Genomic DNA, 19,549 nt, shown 5'->3' on the forward strand with positions numbered 1-19,549 from the left:
CGCATCTCCCTTTTGCTGGAATGAATATAGCTATTTGGGCCATAATTCCACGGTCACTTTAAAGTTAAGCTGCTGCCAAAAATGGCATCCCACCTTGTTCTGACTCTCCCTAAGCAACTCATTCCTTATTGCCTCTTTTGTACAACTTCACACCAGAAATCAATTTAAGAATAACTAAAATAAAATAGGAGTCAAGCTAAATGTAAAAGTTGTCTTTCTAGTCACTGATTACTAGTACGCATTCCTCTGCGTAAGGTGCCCGTTCTCACCACCCAAAAAAATCACTATTTTCAGCCACTAATTTAAGAAAGTGGCAAGCAAATACTGCACTTTTGAACACATTTATTTATACTTAACTACCTTGTTTTATGCCCCTACAAATGAAGTTTTAAAATATTTAAGTATAGTTACAGCACAATCATTAATGAACACTTAGACCTCTAACTACTTTCAGTTACGTACAGAAGTAATCTAAAGCTTTGTTTCTTGCATGGTTTTCTGTAGGTAGGCTTATCTCTGAAACCCAACAAATAGAGCTACTATCAAATGGAGCTTTTACAACACATCTAAATTTAAACAAAGGAATATGAGTTTCCTTTTCTTTTACTTCCTGACATCTGGCTTTTTCCTATTGTTTTCAAAAGCTACCAGTATCCTGGGTTAGGCATACACAACCAATTGTATGAACTTACCCTGTGAAGAGTCACTGTGTGTTGTTCCCATATAGCTGTTTCTTCCATTGTTGTGCTCTAAGGAGAAAAAAACCCAAAGATTAGTACACCTATTGACAGTGAAGTCTAAATGACTATACAAAACCACAACTAGAAACTTACACTCACAAGTAACATTAATATTCATATTGAATAGCTACAGAGAAGTAGGGCTGGCTCATTTGTTACATATTTCCTGTCTTTATATGTCACATCTGAACTTCCTGAGCTCCTAGGGAAGGGGGTGTCAGGGGAATGAACAAGCAAAATGGATTTCTACTTTCCGTATATTTCAGAACTTGAAGTTACAAAGAAGTTTAAAGGCAAGGACTACAAGAAGCATTTGTGATGTAGGCTCTTCTTGGTTGCTCATTAAGTGTAGGGTAAATGAAGCTAGCCCAAGGTCCACTTACAGTTTTCCATTGTAATCAGTTGTATTGATATTCTAACTTACATACTTCATACTTCTGCAAACATTGTCCTTTTGCTTGTTCTAACCATATGCAGATTAGCACTAATTCATGAATGATCAGCTATAGATTACAGTACCTGTGCTACTGTATTATGCATACAGGTCACATTTAACCAACTCCACAGTTCACTGTACACTAATTTCTTTGGTGAACAGTAGCACTGCAGAAATAAACAAGGTCCTCTCTAAGGGAACTAGATTAAACAGTAACATTATGACAATATTTACATACCTGCATTTCTGCTTAAAAGAGCAGACACTTACACTACTTAATGTGCCATGACAAGCAAACATTTGGAAGAAGGAAGATGGCATGAGGGAGGAAAAGTGAGCAGAGCCAAAGGCTTGAAAACAGGCAGAAAGGCAGCCGGAAATATACAGCTAACAGTGTGAAGTCTCCTGCTATCCTGCTGCTGCTACATTTTCTACCTTTCCAGAGGGAGCTCCCAGTGTTTTGCTCCACACCCTCCCCCCTCATAAGTAAGCAATCCACTAACTAAGGATAAGGAACAGAATCAGAACACAAAAATCTCTGCAATATGGGAGTGTTGGTTTTTTTTGAAAGTCTACTTTACTCTTCGTTTTGGTTACTCAGCCACTACAACAAAAAGTACCCCTAACTTTTAATCCAGTCCTGTATAATACAATACAGAAAAGGAATAGGAGTGTTTACTCTCACAATCAATACCTCTGAAAACTTTATCCAGTTTCATAACAGAATTTGCAGCTAGGTTTAAAAAGTGAGTTGTCACAACCGCAAAAAGACGTGGGTTTTTTTCCCTCCATGTTTTGTGCTCTAATTTAAACGGTTAGGATATGCTGTGTTACTGCTCATTTCTCTTTCAGGGTTCACTTCTCCTGAAAGTGTTGGTGCAACTTAATTGGGATATATTTCATTCCAACAGCTTTTTTCCGCTTCCATTCAGTACCAAATTTTACTCCTTTGCATTATAAATTGATTCAACTCTACCTCAGAATTGAATTATTTCTCTCCAGCTTTTTAAAAGCAGACCAAATATATATTAAACCAGTAACGATCTTCACACACAAAGCCATCTTTGAAACAGAACAGAACAGTTTGCTTGCTAAACAGTTAATGAATACTGATTTTCTTCCCTATTTCTGATGCTCTCATTCTGTCTTAGTTTTGGCAGGAGTTTCTCGGGCAAAACATCTCGTCAACAAGTGAAGAATTATCTCTGCAAGCAAACTTCTAGAAGAAAAACCTCTAAATAGCTCCTGTTCAGAAAAAGGTGCAACAGGAATCCAATAAAGGACTGCAAAAGTCTCAATTCACACTGTAAATGAAATAGGCTACCTCATTTCTATCTGCAATTATCAACAAAGTGGTTACCCTGACTGGCTCATTTACCACATTTGTCCTGGCAACAGCATGCAGGTACCACACTTCATCAGAAGTCAGAGGCACTTTAGCACAGCAGTTTGAGCTACTTGGCTAACGAGGTACCCAGATTTCAATGGCTCTGAGTTCTAAATGCCTCACTGTCAGAGCTCAGTACACAGGGCATGGTGCAAACACACCAACTGATTCTGGATATGGCAAAGACTGATAAAATCCAGTTTAACCAGCTAGGCACTGTTCCCACTGGATCTGGGAGAACTGGCGATCCCAGAGCTAAGCAATGACTAAGAAAAATGGAAATGACCTATGTAACACGCTTCTGAGAACTGCTCCTGTAGAAGCTCAGTCTTTCCACTTCCTTTGCTTGTTCTTCTCCGTTTTCTCGCTCACACTATCTCCTCCACTCATGTATTGCTATCGCCTCCCCTAGATTTTACTAATACATTCATTTCCAATTCACAAGACTTGGAAACATCAAATATCCATTACTTAGATAGCAAACCAAGTAATATGTTATTTTCATTCTTTCTGCATGCCCAAACAGTCCAATCAAGAACAGTGAAAACAGTTCAAAGGCAGCCTGAGGTGAGTTGTTGGCATTGACGCGAACTGCTTATGTGAGTTAGTTTCTCATCTGTAAAGAATTGCATTCACTCACAAAAGACTGAGAATTTTGATGAAGACCTGTGAAGGTACTCACCCTGCTAAGCACCGACAACTGAGGCAGAAGTCAGCTGAAGTCCCTGTTGTGATGCTGCTCTTAGACCATACTCAAAGTGTTCTGTTTTTCATACAGCATTTGAATTTCAGGAATCTTGTAAGGACTTAATTCCCAAGTCTCTAGAAATGGCAAACACTGCTTCTAATTAAGGGGTGGGATGGGGCGGGGGGGGAAGACAGCATAGGTCTGCAGTAATGGTACCAGCCCTTCTGACTGCTGGTGCCAAGCTTGGTACCCCAAATAATGTCATCCACCAGGGATTTAGTGGAAATCCAAGGTGACTCAGCAGGAACTGAGAAATACATAGAGCCTAACACCCCAGAAACTGAGAATATAGGAGAATACGAAGATGCTACAGTCTAGGGTTAGAGTACCTTAATAGAGACCATTAAGTACCTTTGAAATGCAAGTGGACAACTGACAGCATTTGAACTTTGCAAACTCCAGATACTATGTCTATGTTATCTGTGGTTCTCTACATGTATTAAGAATAAAAAGAACAGAAGAGACTTACGGTATCATGACTTCAGTGTTGGAAAAATGATTTGTTTTACGCTTATGCTTTATTAAAATGAAGAGTTTTCTTAGGCTCATCTTAAACACCCTTATGCAGACAACTAGTAGCATTCCCAGCTCTGTATATGGCAAGTGGATGTATTTGTGGGTTGGGGTTTTTTTAATTATTATTTAAAGGATAAATTCATACATGAAGTTCCAATTCATCAACTTGGAAGTAATGCAACTTATCATTTGCTCAGATTCTTGGAAGTATCAAGTCTTGTTCAACTTTTTCATCTTTGAAATTGCCCTGAGATAGAAACATATTAAAGTAAACATCTTTCCAGAAAGCTCCCTTTGTTGGCTACAAGGGTCCTTCAAACAACAACAGATATTTTTTTGTTCCCCTTCTCACCGCATTTCTTCTCTGCTTCTCAAAGGCTGCAGTTTTCATTTTTCTTTTTTTAAAAACATGCCTTTTCTCATACAACTCCTACCTTCACACATGCATCTGGGCACATGCACACATACATAACACTGAATTTCCCCAAGAATTAATCTTGTACTTATGCATCAAGATTTCTCCTTCAAGCATTGTGAAGGGGAAAAAAACCCCGCCTTGCTGGCTACCAGTTTGAGCAATGCTATCATGTTTGCAAATACTGCAGTTGGAAAAGCTGTTAGCAGCAGCAGCACTGGAGCCACCCGTGGGCTTGAGAAGACAGTTCAAGTTTGTGTTTGGAAAGATTCAAACAACAGCCACAGAAATTAGTATTTTATACATATAATAATGCAAGGCTACTGAGGTAAAGTTTCTTGCAGGATAACACTTCTTTAGACTTCTATACCTAGAGGAAGAGCTCAGACTAAGGCCAAAGCTCCTATGTATTCTTGAAATCAAAGCCAGAATAGTTTCTTTGTAAGTCTAGGGGGACTTAATAGAGGAATTATCTACCTTAACCTGAACTGCTTTTCACAAGAAGTGTGTCAAGAATGACAGGTTAGATTTTAAGCAACTGTTTGCTGCACTACAACCAAGTTTTGACACATGAGGTCAAAGGAGTTTTAAATCACCTTATTTCCTAGTAAAATTCAACAGTAACTTCCTATAAATAAACAGTAAGTGTTAAATATCTACTGTTATACATTTCCACACATTTCTCACTAACAATGAGATCATTACATTTTCAGAGAAAATCATATTTAGGTATCAACCTTAGAACACACAGATTTTCCTCTGACCAACACAAGAGTAACCTACCATAGGAAGCAATAAAGCACTTTTACTATCGTGGCTCAGCATTGACAGCTGTCCTGCGGACACTAAATGAAGCAGCTACTTCTGCCACCTCAGGGGACATATTCTCTGCAAAACACAATAGAGAGGAAAGCTACCTGTGACAGATCCAAGTCCCTGCTCTGACGCTTTCAACCACAGCAAGCAACTATAAGAAACTTGAATGACCAAATCACCAATTCAAACATACAAAGAACACTATCTTTGCTTCAAGCTTGCAGCCTCATGTTGTACATTTGTGTACACCTTACTTCCAAGAAAATGCTGATGTCTAAAAACATTCCTAATTGTCCTGATAAAATCATAACAACCTTGAGAAATAGTTTTCTTATTCAAGACACGAAAAAAGAGAAAAGGAAGAATAACTGCTAAGGGGCTGTATCAAAAGAAGGAAATAAATTTATATTTCGAGACAGTCTCTTCAGAAGGACACAGGAGACATTTATACACTTTATCTTGCTGTATTTCTATTTGGCTTCTGAAATTAATTCTCAATTATTCTTGGGGAAGTCCACTTCAGCAGTAGGATGCTACTGAACTTTGAAATTTTAAAGGTTAAATGCAGAATCAGTATATCTTGATTGCACTTGTGGGAACAAGAATTAAAAATGTTTATCATTAACAATTAGCATTCACAACTGCAGGAATTTCTGCAGGTTTGCTGGGTATCTATCTAGGGTATGAAAAAAATTTGAAAATCCAAGTCAATATCCACAACAAACAGCTTCCTGACAAAGTTCAGAAAAGAAAACTGAATTTTCCTCAGCCAGCCCTGAGCAGGGAATGAAGAGGTCACTTCCTTACACAGTGCATCTTTCAGCATTCAGCTGGAGCAGTGTGTTGTTTCCAACACTGACCAGGAAGACTTCCTATAGACACTCACCTTTGTTCTTGCCTCGTTAAACTATAGCAACCTTAAATTCCAGCAGATTCCCTCCAATTGTCTTATCACAAAAGCCTTCAGTTGACAAAAAACCCCAAACCAAAACAAAAAAAAAAAATCGATTTTTTTAAACATTTGTTCCACTGCAATCAGCACAATGAGGACAGAAGAGGACAGAATCCTATTATCAGACTGATTTTACCAACCGAAATGAGAGCTGTCTTACAGTCTTTATACAACATACGCAATGCACCACATCTACTCTACAGAGTACCTTAGAGATATTTGAGCTATTTCAAATACTGGAAGCCAACTACTAGAGCAAACGAAGCCAAAGAGGAGGGTATTCTGAGGCAAGATAAACACAGCAAACTGCACACTGCTGAAGCTGGCTGTTTGCACTCAGAACTGTGGTATCTCTGTACTAGGCTGCAAGCAGCCTATATCCTTGTTTGTCACTTTATCATCACTCTTTGCAAGAAGGAAAGACTGTTTCCCTGAATCTATTTTTGAGAAAAGACTCAAGAGATCAGAAACAGCAGCTCAGGGACTGCTGCAGAGACAAACAACATGCACCTGATGCTATTTGATTATCTCCCTTACACAGTAATGCCAATGCTAAGTGGAGAAGAAAACACCCACTAGAGCATTCTCTTTTGAGATCTGTATAAAAATTCTTATTTATAACTGAAGCTGAGAAGCCACTTTAGTCTCACCTTCTGTCTGAATGTACATCCATGGAAGCGATATCAACCATTTATTTTGGAAACAGAAAGACTAACCTTATTCTTTCAAGCAGATGTACTAAACACCTAGAAGTAAAGCAGCGTGCATCGCAGGTTTTTCCCCCCCACCTATTTCATATATTGCACATGTCCCAAGCTCTAGTCAAGAGTTCCACTCCTCCCCAACACTTGTCTATATTCAACAGACCACCTCATGAAAAGCTTGTACCAAGACAGACACCATTATTAAAGCTGGTCTTCAGATGACAACGTGCAATCCACGTAAAAAAAAAAAAAAAAAACAAAAAACCGACAACATACAGAATTCTCAACACTGCATGTTAAAAAAAGTAAACTTGATTTTACTTATATCAATCTAGAAGTACAAAGTCTCTACTACAATAGTAATACCTACTGCCTGGACAACAGAAGTTATCTTTACATCACGAGTAGCAACCTTGAGAAGTAAAACAAGGACTAAATTAATAATAGCTAGGCTGTTTCACCATTCTGCACAATTCTCCCTATGCTTCCACAACCACATGCTGCTGCATGGGATACTATCTTACTAAATACAATTTCCACTTCTCCCTACTCTAAAATTCCTAAGATTACTTGCTGTATTTTGAACATGTAGATACTGCATATATCTATGTCACTTCTGCTAGTTTTCCTGATGAATTTTTGAGCAAGACATTTTTGCTCAGACATTTTTGCTCTGACTTCTGGGCACTATTCTCTCCAAACCAAAAAAAAAAAAAAAAAAAAAAAAAAGCAAGCTCACCGTTTAGCTCGTCCCATGTAATACCCAACTTCTTTTTAAGCATGATTCACTTTTCCAGAATGGCCTCTCAAGTCCAAGCCTCATAAATCACTGTTAGCTCTCCATGGTCATAAAAACCTTTTTGTTGTTGCTGCTGCTATATACAAAAAACTGTAGACCCTCCTTCCAAAAAAGCCCTAAACAGTATGCAGAGATTTGGGAGTATATTGCATTTTAGTGAAATAATTAAATACTGGATTACAGATCCAGTTAAATCTGAGAATAAGTGTTTATGATACAGGCCTACTGAATACCATTATCCCTGAATGGCAGAAGGCTGACACTCAGGAACAAGAAGGCAAAACAAACCAGAATGTAAAACCCAAATGCAGATACATCTCAAATGATTATAGGTGAAGTTACTTCAGATGAAGACTACTGCTCAAACACCCTCCTAATAGTATCAGCCAGCAGCTAAGCAAAGCTTACTAGCTTCATGATCTCTACAGCATAGGAAAACTGTGCTTTAGAACTTGGGATCCTTGTCTGTTTCACTTCTTTCCATTTTGCTTTCCAGCTGGCAGCAAAGTCATGTAGGATCACAAACTCCAAAGCACTGGCAAGCAGCATTTCAGAGATCACTACTCCAGGCCAGTATGCTAGCAAAACGGAACCAAAATCACAACAGAACAGAAAGGCTAAAAAACAAAGTGGTAAGCCATGTTTCTCTCTCCCCCAAGTGATGTTGCCAAGGGGAAGCACAGATAACTTGCAGTTTGCTTTTGGTTTTAAGTCATTTCTCTACCATACAAACCTAGGTCAGTATTATTAGGACAAAGATAACAAAATTAGAGTATAGTTTTAATATGTAATTGAAAGTATTTATCTTCTCTTCATTTAAAGATCAACTTTAGCTCAGATTTTTTTTTTTCCAAATCATTTCAAAACCAAGATCTTCAAGAAACTCACTGTGATACTTTAATTCTTTAAATCTCAGTATGCAACTTGAAAAGCACTTTTAGCACAAGTAACTGCTTAAGCAGCACACACTGCCCTCCTACTAGGGTCCATCCTCAAAAATACCCCTCTCCCTAAAATTACACTTGTGTGTTACGCTTATGTATGTGGTCTTTTCTACCTGTCTGTTCACTGTCAGTTCATCTCAACTCCACCGACTGCAACTGCCAGTGGCACAGTTTGTAAGTCAGCCCTGTTAACATAAAAGCTCAAACTACAGCCTCACATCAAAGTAAAATAAGCTACATTGAAGTATACAAGTGAAGTTCATTAAGTGTACACAGCTGTGACCAGTTTCACAGCAACTGAGAACTTGGAATGCAAAATTCCAATCAGATACTACCTTCTTGGTTGGTTTGTTTTGAAACCACAGGGGTGGTCAAACGGCAGTGCAGGCTGCCCAGGAAGGCTGTGGAACCTCCATCCTTGGAGGCATTCAGGACTCAACTGGACAAGATCCTGGGTGACCTGCTGTAGCTGACCCTGCTTTAAGCATGGGGCTGGACTAGATGATCTCCAGAGCACCCTTCTGACCTTGCCATTCGGCAAGTATTCTGTAAACCAGATTTAGTGAGAACTGCTTTGAGCGGAGAGTTGGGCTAGCTGATCTCTAGAGTCCCTTACAACTTTAATTACTCTGAGATTCTATGTAAGTCACATTTCCAGCACATTCCTGAAACCAAATCCAATCATCCAATGCAGACACAGCCTCCATCCCAGCTCTTACATGCAGCTCAGTGTTACTGTTTTATCACTCAGTTAAGAACCTTAGTTGAAGTTCTTCCAGTTATGTTTTTTCCCCTTGGGGGAGGAGGAGAAGAGCACAGTATCAGTACCACAGAAAACAAAATCATACTGTATTAGTTTTATATAAGAAACCTAAATCAGGCTTACGTACCTGACCATTGTTTTTGAATTAAAAAATACAAAGCCAAAACGAACACAAGATACGGCCACCAAAAAATTACCAACATGAAGTTTGACATCAGAGCAGCAAGCAAAGCATTCAAGCACCTCACTTTAAGCCAGAATGCCTCTTGCCTTGCTTCTAATAAAGAAAATCATAGCCTAGTTACCAAGCACTGCATCACATCAATTTTAGATATTTGTACTCTGAAGATCTGTCAAATGAGAGCCTCAGGATAGGCAACAGTATCCCACTAAGACAGAGCACGGTTGTTTTTCCCATGATACTACTGAAAGCTTTCAAAATACCAATCAGACAAAATACACATTCAAGAGCCTTGCCCAACAGTTCAAGTTACAGATGCAAAATTACGGTCTTGCCATCTTCCAGCTTGACAATAAAACAACAGCACACACAGGTTAATTTCTCCTTAAAATGTGTGGGGGTTTTTGTTTGTTTTGTTTCTGCTTTTTAAAGCCTACACAGCCACAACAAAACAATATGTTTTATGGTTAATTTACCAAATTCTTCTGAAATTATTGAAATGCAGGTACTCCCAACAAACACACACTGCCTTTTGCCTGGTACAAGCAGTTGACAACTACTTTTGTAGTTGCCAAATTCCACAGCGGTTTCTTCCTGATATTTTCTCCCCTGAATCTCAGTGTGAAGAAATATATCACTTTGTGTAGTAAGATTTATTATTTTTTTTCTTTTTAAAGGTACGAAATTTCTTCCTCTGAATCTCAACCAGCCACTCTTAGAAAGAAATTTTGGGTTAAGTGTCCTTCACCACCCTGAACAACCACACACACAGAGATGGCATCTCTCCCCACCCAATTCTGGTAACTGTCAGTTAAGAAGAGTCAATTTTAGTCACATGGCTGCTAGAGCATCTGCAGAACACATTACAACTCTAAGTTCACATTAACTTTACACATTCGAAGTAAGTTAGAAGCCAAGGATACAGAAATGCAGAAGTTTAAAGAGAAGGAGATGGTGAATAATGTTAAATATTACAGCTCTTTGAAAAAGAGTAACTTCTTTAGTTAGGAAGATGTTAGTGACTTTGGGATAAGGAGTCAATAGTAACAAATAGTTTGGTTTAAGTAGTGCATAACAGGGACCACAACTGGTTTGTTTTTTTCTTTTTTTATTAAGTGCAATGCTTGTAAGTTGAGAGAGGAAGGGGGGAAAAAAGAGTACAAGACGACAATGGGAGAGAAGGAATAAGACTTATTAGAATTAGAGCAGCACTGCAATACCCTGCTGGTCAGAGGCAGACATGAGATTTAGATGAGAGGACAAGGTAACAAACACTACAGTAGTGATCAATGTTAATGCATCTGAAAGGCTTATTCAGCTATCAGCAAGGAAAACATTCCTGAACTTTCTTATCAGGCAAGTATGGGAAGTGGAAAATACATCATTTTTCCTCAGCAAAAAGGACTATCCCCATCCTATTAACAATGCCTAGTTTTGAATTACTTCACCATGAAATGCAGTACTCATTTACCTAGTTTTCCAAAACATGGACCTTGAATAAGGGAAGAGGCATCTGTTTAAGCAGGCACAATCTAGTAGGCATTGACACTTTATTTCACAACAGTTGTCTCCCAGTCTCCCTATTTATATGCACAACATGAGTTTGCTCCAGGATTTTCTTCCTGAAAAACTTCTTTTCTAAAGCTAACACATTGACTATTAACTAAGTGATGAAGAAAAAAAAAATTAGCATGCTACAATTGTCCCTAAATCCAATTACAAAACCAAGTAATGTAGCACTGACAGAACTCAAACCCAGGTAATATTACAAGACATAGAATGAAACAAACAAACATATTAAGAAATATTAGTAAATACTACCAGTATTTAAATTCTGAAAAATATAATGCAGGAGAAGAGAGGAGACGAGTACTCTTCTTTTTTATACCAAGCCGTTACATTGCATTCAGTAGCCTGCAGACCTACAGATGAACTCCACATCCCCAGGAGCATATTCCTACAGCTCATTTAACGACTTCGTTTTCATCAGTCCTTCACACCCTTTTGTTTATTGTCTATGTAACAGAAATTGATTAAAATTATCCACTACTAATAAGAAAAACTGAAGTGATTGTGAAAGCTCAGTTTCAAGTGTGGTAGAAAGGGGTGAATGGGGTCTAAGAAAAAGGATGGGTTAATTTCTGTAATTGCGTGAACCAACTGAGCAGGTGTCCAACAGTGTTGCAGAGGCAAGGCATAGCAGCCAGAGGACTTCAAGCAACCTCTCCTGTCAGAATGAGCGTAATGGCTAAAACAGCACCTTCAGCCTGCTGCTTGACAATACAAAGGGTTAAGGAGCAGCAAAAGCCTAACCTTAAGGCTGCTCTCAACCTCAGGCCACAGTATCTCCTTTATTTGCAAAGCTACTCTGAACTGAATTAAGGAATCAGTCTGGCATAGGTGATTGCTTTCTTAAGGTGGAAAAGAAGCAGGCAAGAAGAGAAGCTAACAAAAAACAGAAGTCTTTTCTGGTGGATTATTCATTGACTTATGAATTTGGAAACATCACTCATCTAACAACATACGCACAGTCACTTTCATAACCCTAGCTGCTTTAGTGGGTAACAAACAATTGCTTATTCACAGCCAGTTATAGAGTGGGATTTTTTCTTTTTTTTTTTTTTTTTTAAAACTTAATCATGGCTATAGTGTTAGATATTTGAAAGATGTGGATGTTTCTTTTCAGAAGGCATAAGAAGATTCATTGTTACTGAAGTAAGACTTACAAACATGTTTTATGGAAAACACGCACATATTTTTCTACCTTCCAGTTTATTATCCCTTCCCTTTTTCTAAGTGATCAGCTTCCTTCTCTTCAGGAGCCATGGCCACTAACAAGCACTAGAGAAAATAACAGCAGCTCCAGAAGAATCAGCAAGCAAGGAAGAACCAGCAAGATGCATCCACACTTTTCTTTCCTTTTCCTTAAAAGGACATGCAGCAGCAACAGGGACACCCCTGCCACCCAAACCAAGCCAGAAACATCTTTTTCCTCCCATTGTAACTCCTCACCTTCTTAAAAAGCATCAATGAAACCAACTCCACTGGGGAGCCAAGACTGGACAAGGCAATAAAAGCAGGCCTAAGATACCACCCAGCACCAACAGCCACCCTGATTACAATCCTCCTCTTTGATTTCCCCACTGGCAGTAATGCCACCATTGCCTTTCACTATACCAGTGGTTCACAACTTCCTCCAATTTGCAGACCTCTTAAGAAAAGCTGGATGCAATTCACCATGTATTAAACTTAAGTTAAGAGCAGCAAGCCTTTTTTAAAACAGCATGTTCTGGTTTTGGGGGTTTTAATTTTCTCTTTTTTAGACTGCAGCCCTACTCCCACTCCAAATAACTATGAATTCCCATAAATCCCAGGCTGAGGAATTACCACAGTAATTTCTCACTCACTGACTCAAGAGAAAACACCCAGACTCTTTCCCTTCCCTTCCAAAGCCAGGGGAGAAGAGACATTGGCTACCGTCACTAGAACAAAATCACAGAGTAATTACGGGACAAGAGGCTTTGCATAGGCTTCAAATTAAATTCTATAGGTATTCAGATTTACATAACCATCATGCCTTTTCCCATCCCACCCTACAAACATACAGCTAGGATTTTTTTCCTTCCTGTTTGCACATCAAAGCATGGGAAGGGACAAGGGAATTAACATGCTCAAGAGCATTAATTGTTGACCAGAACTTCCTAGCAGCATGTTGCCTTTATGCATACAAAGCAAAACTGCAAACTTCAAAATCTATAAAATGCCCTCTTCTCACGATGAGCCATTTGGTAGACTTTCAATTATTCGGACCATTTTAAGTGAACTAAACCTGAATTCTATGTAAAACTTAGCATGCAAATTTAGAAAGCTTTTTAAGTAAGGAATTACCAAAAGTTATAATCTTTCAGATCAAATAGCTTCGAGGCCTTCCTTCTCCAGTTTAAACTTCACCTTTTACTTCTCCAATTGAGCATTTAAGGTGATAAAACAGCCAACGTACAACTAAAAGCACAGTTCCAAAGGAAAAAAGCCACACCCAGAAAGCCAGAGGTTAACCTTAAAAACGGTCACAAAGCTACTTCTGTATTTACATCAGCAATCAAAAATAAACTCATTTAAGTGGAACAAAATGCCTCACCAGCAGCTTTAACCACGACACTAACCTCTCTTCCCACAATTTCAAATATATCAAGGATACAGGATTATACTCTTGACCAAAACTGCATCATGTCCGTTCATCACTACTCTGGAATGCACATTCCCAAACAGCAGAGAAAACTATGCAGGCAGAAATGATCAGGGCCATTTTAAAATATGCATTGTGCTTCTACCAGAACTGCATCTTCTAACTACCTAGAACCATATTTAAAACCAGAGCCTTTGCAAGGGCAAACTTCTCCCTTTTTGAGAGTTGTTCCAATTGTACTTTAACTTAAAAACTGCAAGCATCAAAACTATTACCTGACACTCCAGTTTGCAAACTGAAAATTTACTCAAGCTTACACAACATTTACCTCACCCCTTTATTACTCCAGCACTCCTTGCAGTACAGAAGGTAGCTTCATTGAACTTCTACATTCCAAATATAATATATTCTAAGAAAATAACAAAAGGTTACAAACCAGGGGAAATAACTAGTGTAGAAGTTTAAGTCTTTCCCCATCTGTTACCTTGTTTCTTTAAGCTTCACATTCTAAAACAAGTTAAGGCTTTAATTGACAAAGGAGAACACATTCACTTGAAGAGTGCCGAAGTTCAAAAAGAAGCAGGGAAGAAAGCTAACAGACATCCCACTTCACTGTGTTTTCCCCCTCTGTGTAAGTTTGTTCGCATTGCTGCATATTAGCTCCAATCCGTTCCACAAGAAAAGAGTAAGCAACAGCAGAAGCGCTTCCGCACTCTTGTCCTACTTGAAACAGCCCCTTGACTCTAGAGAGGCAAGGTGTACATCAACATATAACATCATTTAATTTCACAGTTAAACTTAAGTTCTTTCAAGAGCAGAACTTCACACCGGTTTTGGTTTTTGTACCACACTCTTGCTTGTCCTTGGATGTTCCTCACCACCAGCAGCCCAAACATCAGGTGTGTTACTGATATCTGCAAGTCAAAGACCCAGAAGGTCGTTTTTGCAACAACACATGGTCTTTTCTGGGCCTTGGTTAAATCAGAAACATAGTCTTAGGATTGCTGCGTGACCTTTTTTTTTTTTTAAAAAAAAGAGCTTTTTATGTTGTTACAAGGCAATACAGAAAAAAAGTACTTAAAAGCTCTTTTCCCATTCCACCTCTGCTTTACAACTTGCAACTACACAGCAAACTAAGGACATATTTTAGCTACCCAATCCTGACAACCACATCATAAATTGAACACATTAAGGCTCCATGAGCATGCACCTACCATCTCATGATACGGGTGCCATTTTTCCTTGACAGTCCACTGTCAGCTAAGGAGTCAGTGCTCCCCAGCCATACTTACTCTCAAAAGATCAAAGACAACACATACATTATCATATCAATAGTGCAGATTATTGATGCATATACTTAATATACAATGGCACCGCAACACTTCACACAAGTGCCAAGTTTCTGCAGGGTTTAACTTCTTCCTCCAAACTGGAGCGAAGGCTGCTGCAAAGCATTAGGTATAGCACAGCTTAATATCATTATTTCAAATAATCAAAAGTCCTGCATACCTACATAGTACACGTCACTGCATCAGTACAATTAAACACAAATGTTAGTATTACTTTGAAATAATTTTCAAAAGCAGTATTTTAGATCTACTTATGTTTTCTTTATTTTTGGGATACAATACAACCACATTTTCAAGATTGTTTTTTTCCTACTGCTACTAGAGCTGGGTGCATGTTTTTTCCAAGATGAAATCTGAGCTTCTCATGTAAGCAAGTGATAAGCATCGAAACACACACAATCGCAGTATCTGAAGTTTGCACTTGGAAGTCTGCCTAAACAAGGCTGATAGAATGGTACCGCTGAATGAATTACAAAGCATTTTTGCTTTTTAGTGGTCTCACTTTGCATTTGTTCCATAACACATTTAAGGCGCCCCCCCCCCCCCCCCAAATTAGTCAACTCCAGCACAAGTTAAAAGAACGTTTAGCATAAGCCATTTATATCAGTTCAAGAAAAACCATCTAACATGACCGAAGTAGTGCTCATAATTAAATGAGCTTGTTACCTTCAAAGACTTGTTTTCAAAATTGGGAAGAGGAAGAACAAAGTTTGCATGCCCTAGAAGCACTCACCAGAAAAAAAAAAATTACTGAGGTATTAAAGAAAGCTACAAATACAACCCAGTAAACACAGGCAACAGTTTGACACACATCAAGAATGTCTGACAAGGAAAATCTAGACATACCAGCACTGTAAGTTACACTGAAAGCTTTCTATTGGCAGGCTGAACAGCAAGAGAATGTCATCGCATATTTAGGAGAATTGTCATTAAACTACTGGCAGTGTCCCTATCTGTACAGGCCTGAAGAACTACCTTCATTCTCAGCCTATGAAGCCATCAGCTTAAGTACCCAATACAGAGACACATCACAGAAATTATTTTCTATAGCAGTTAGTTTGATACCTTTTATAAACACACAAACAAGAAGAGTTAATTATGTTCAAGTATGTTATTCTGATTTTGCAGAGATAAGACTCATGAAGTGAAGAATCCCAAACTAATCACTGCATAAAGACATGTCCTTAAAGTAATAGTGGACGTCATGGCTTCGACTCAACTTTGAAATCGGCATCCACTATGCAATAAGTAGCACAAGCAGAGATACTACACCCTTAGAAGATAAGACTTATGAGAAGCTGTTCATTCTCCCTAGGTAATCATCATTTCATAAAGAATAATCCTTGATTGCTAGCCAAGCTATGGTGAAGATGATGACAAGCACGTAGAGTATTTCAGAAGAGGAACTCTGAAAACAAGGACTAAAAATAAAAGTCTATACATAACTACTCAGACATGCTACCCATTAAACCCACCTCTTAACAAGTATTTCCCATCTGTGCTTAATGGGCAGATGTCTTTTTCATTTACTCAGCACATTTTTTGAAATAAAAAAGCATGAATGACTTTCTAGCTGTTTATCCAACCAGCTGGAGAAGAAACTGGATAAGCTCTTGGTTAACAGCTGAAATGCCTGTATAATTTTGGCCTATGACCTGTTTATGCTAGGTTACAGCTACAGTTCATTCAACTGTTGGCCTAAAAAACTATCAAGTTACATGCCTGCAAGAACTAGATGCTGGGGATGGTGGGGGGAGAAGGAAGCAACTGAATCACCTACAAACCTGCAAAATCAGCTAGCTTTTTTTTTTTTTTTTTGAAAGGAACATCTTTCCTAATAGAGTAAAAAACCTCAAGAGTTTAGCTTCAGTACACCAGACAAATCTGTTTGATGAGTCAGTTCAATGGAAACCACTACCAGAAAGCCATGGTTTGCAGAGAAACCATTTAATCCAGAGTATTCTTTGGAAAAAATCCTGAAGACTAAATAGATGAGGATAAAAAACAGTGAGAAAGTTGGTCAGAAAGATGAGAAACAAAACAGTACTTCCAGCAAAGACAGTTACAGTTCAGTCTTTTTTCAATAAAACCAGAATTGAACAGCAAAAGAAAACTTACTGTAAAAAAAGAGTGCTTTCAAAGCTTGACTGATTTAATATTTATACCTTCGTAGTCATGCAAGTTCTAATAATTTATAAGAGAAAATTAAGTGCAGTAACACTATCTACTAAATTTGTACTTCTTATATCAATGTATTGATTTAGTTGCATCTTTTTCCGCTAATTTTTGTAGGTTCACCTTCAGAAGTCATTCCTTTTGAAATTTAATCCTCTAAAAGATACTGTAATGTTATCCACAGGTATAGTAATGCATCTTTTTTGCCCCACTGCACCATTTAAGCTGATCCAGACTAACAAATGTTGAACTGAGCCGTGGAAAATATTTTTCCTCTATGGAAGTGAAGCTGCAACTACAAAAAGATAATTTGAATATATACAAAGAACAAACTTCCTTGCCCTACCAATCACTACAAAGAGCGCAGACTTTCTTTACCCAGAAGAGTAGGAAAATACTCACTATTGAATTACATTGTTCAGTCAGTCTCCTGCCATAAATTCATTACTCATTCCATTCTCTTCACTGCATTACTATAGCAGGAAAAAATATATTGCATCCTTTTACAACTTCAAATTTATATTTTAGTGCACTGTCACTGTATACTATTTAGCTACACAGCAAAAAGCAATTTTAAATACACCAGCCACTTATCCCTGAATAGGCACTACTGCTTCAAGAGATTTTAGGCACAGGCTGTGAGTATTTTGCAATTACTGGAAATGCAGTAAACACAGGTGAATACCTGTAGTCATACTCCCCCCAAACAAGGAGACAATGATGCCATGCTGCACAGCAGAAGCTCAGTCTTAGAATTATAGGGAACTTCATACATGATATACATACACAATACCAATCAAATGATACTACTTTGTTTTCTACCTCTCAGCAGAATAGAACAGAGATGCTTAATTTTTGATCCAAACACATTGAACTCAAACAGGCTTAGAATCTGAGGTACAAGTAATCAACACATTCCCCGGAGTCAGAGGTTAAATTGTGAATTGGTGAACTTTGCCCTTCATAGGTAATGGGCTATTATACTTCTTATTGCACAGGCTTACTTGGATTAGATGTCCACTTCCCACAAACATCCAGTGCCTTATTTTCAGTGAAAATATGGATTCTCTGTTAAGTGTCTTTGGAAAGCAAAACACAGTTTATCCTTGTAACATTCTAGTCAGGCTACTGGAATAAAAGATTTTATGCTTTTGGACTTACTTTTCCTATGACCCTTGCAAGTCAGGCACTACCTGATCTAACAACTATTAATAAAATTAAAGAGATTAAAAAAGTCAAGTCAGTTTAATTTTTATTAATGTTCTAGTCCTGCTTCTACTGAAGAAGGTACTGGCATTATAGTTCCCATGTATGATGCCCATTAAGCGTCACATAGTCAAAAGAAACATTTACTTACCAGCTTCTTCCTACTCTTTGCACCCAATTCAGGAAACATCATTAGATCTCCAACTTCTATATGACATATGCTACATTTCAGGAAACTACTGTCCACTGTATTGGTCATCATCAATAGAAGACCATTGTTTCTTAATCCCTTCTCTCCCCTGCTTTGCCCAGCCATGCACACCCTTTCTCCCCCCCTAATCCACCCACTCTTTAAAGCCACCACATCAACTTTTCAAGGCTGCTTATTTGCAACAGCTCTGAATAAACCACACAAACCAAATCTCTCGCACACTATTTCTGAAGTGAAAATTAACACAAATACAATTTAAATGGAGACAGGTCAACAATTGGGCCCAGATAAGAACTGTGTGTGTAGTCAGCAGGGGAGAAGTGTTGTTATAGAAAATGGGGGCTAAAAGCATGGAATGAGAGCCAGCTTTGTTCACAGTCAGTAGCCTAAGTGCCTATCAGTCAGCAAAAGCATTTTTAAAACAGCTGCATCAAAGCTTTCTGCAAGTTAGTCAGCATGTGACAGGCCAGCACATTACAACAGTGCCACAGCAATCTCTGCATAATAGGAGTGCTCAGAGTGACCCGAAAGGTCAGTGTTTTCAAGCATTCCAGTAATCTGTAAATTGCCTTGGCTTATCGCTTGGAAGCAACATAATTACATTGCTTGAAGAGCTAGGACAGTAAAGACAGATTTTAGGTATTATGTTTTGGTCAGCCACATACTAACCTCCACACTGTAAGTATATCCAGGAAATATGGACTAACGTACAAATAAAAAATAAAGGAACATTAATACATGGAAAAATTTGCTTTTCTGATAGAGGGCAAACTATTTACTAAGTTTTGTAACACTATCTACAGTATTTTATCAAGTATAAATATCTTTGAGGGGTTTTTTATTTCTCTAACAAAAGTTCCAAAATGTTGTTTTCTATAAAACTAATTTTTAAATACTTAAGTTTTTAAATACAGAAAGACTGAAACTACTGAGCAAATCAAAAGATCCTGTTGTGGAAGCTAAAGGATAGAGCAAGCAAAATCTAGTTTCATACTAAGCATCCAGTTCTGTTTGAAAAATG

At 38.2% G+C, this 19,549-nt stretch overlaps 1 protein-coding gene across 15 annotated transcripts in view; it reads right to left on the reverse strand.

Annotated features, from left to right (window-relative positions):
* The window catches only part of TJP1 (tight junction protein 1), a 199,370-nt gene that overhangs the window by 44,097 nt on the left and 135,724 nt on the right, over positions 1-19,549 (reverse strand). For all 15 annotated transcript variants that reach the window (XM_049813285.1, XM_049813284.1, XM_049813286.1 and 12 more), the window contains one exon: positions 693-749. In XM_049813285.1, coding sequence (XP_049669242.1) covers positions 693-749 — 57 coding nt within the window. The remainder of the gene's footprint in view (positions 1-692; positions 750-19,549) is intronic.

Source organism: Accipiter gentilis, chromosome 10, assembly GCF_929443795.1.
Source record: "Accipiter gentilis chromosome 10, bAccGen1.1, whole genome shotgun sequence".
NCBI lineage: Eukaryota > Metazoa > Chordata > Aves > Accipitriformes > Accipitridae > Astur > Astur gentilis.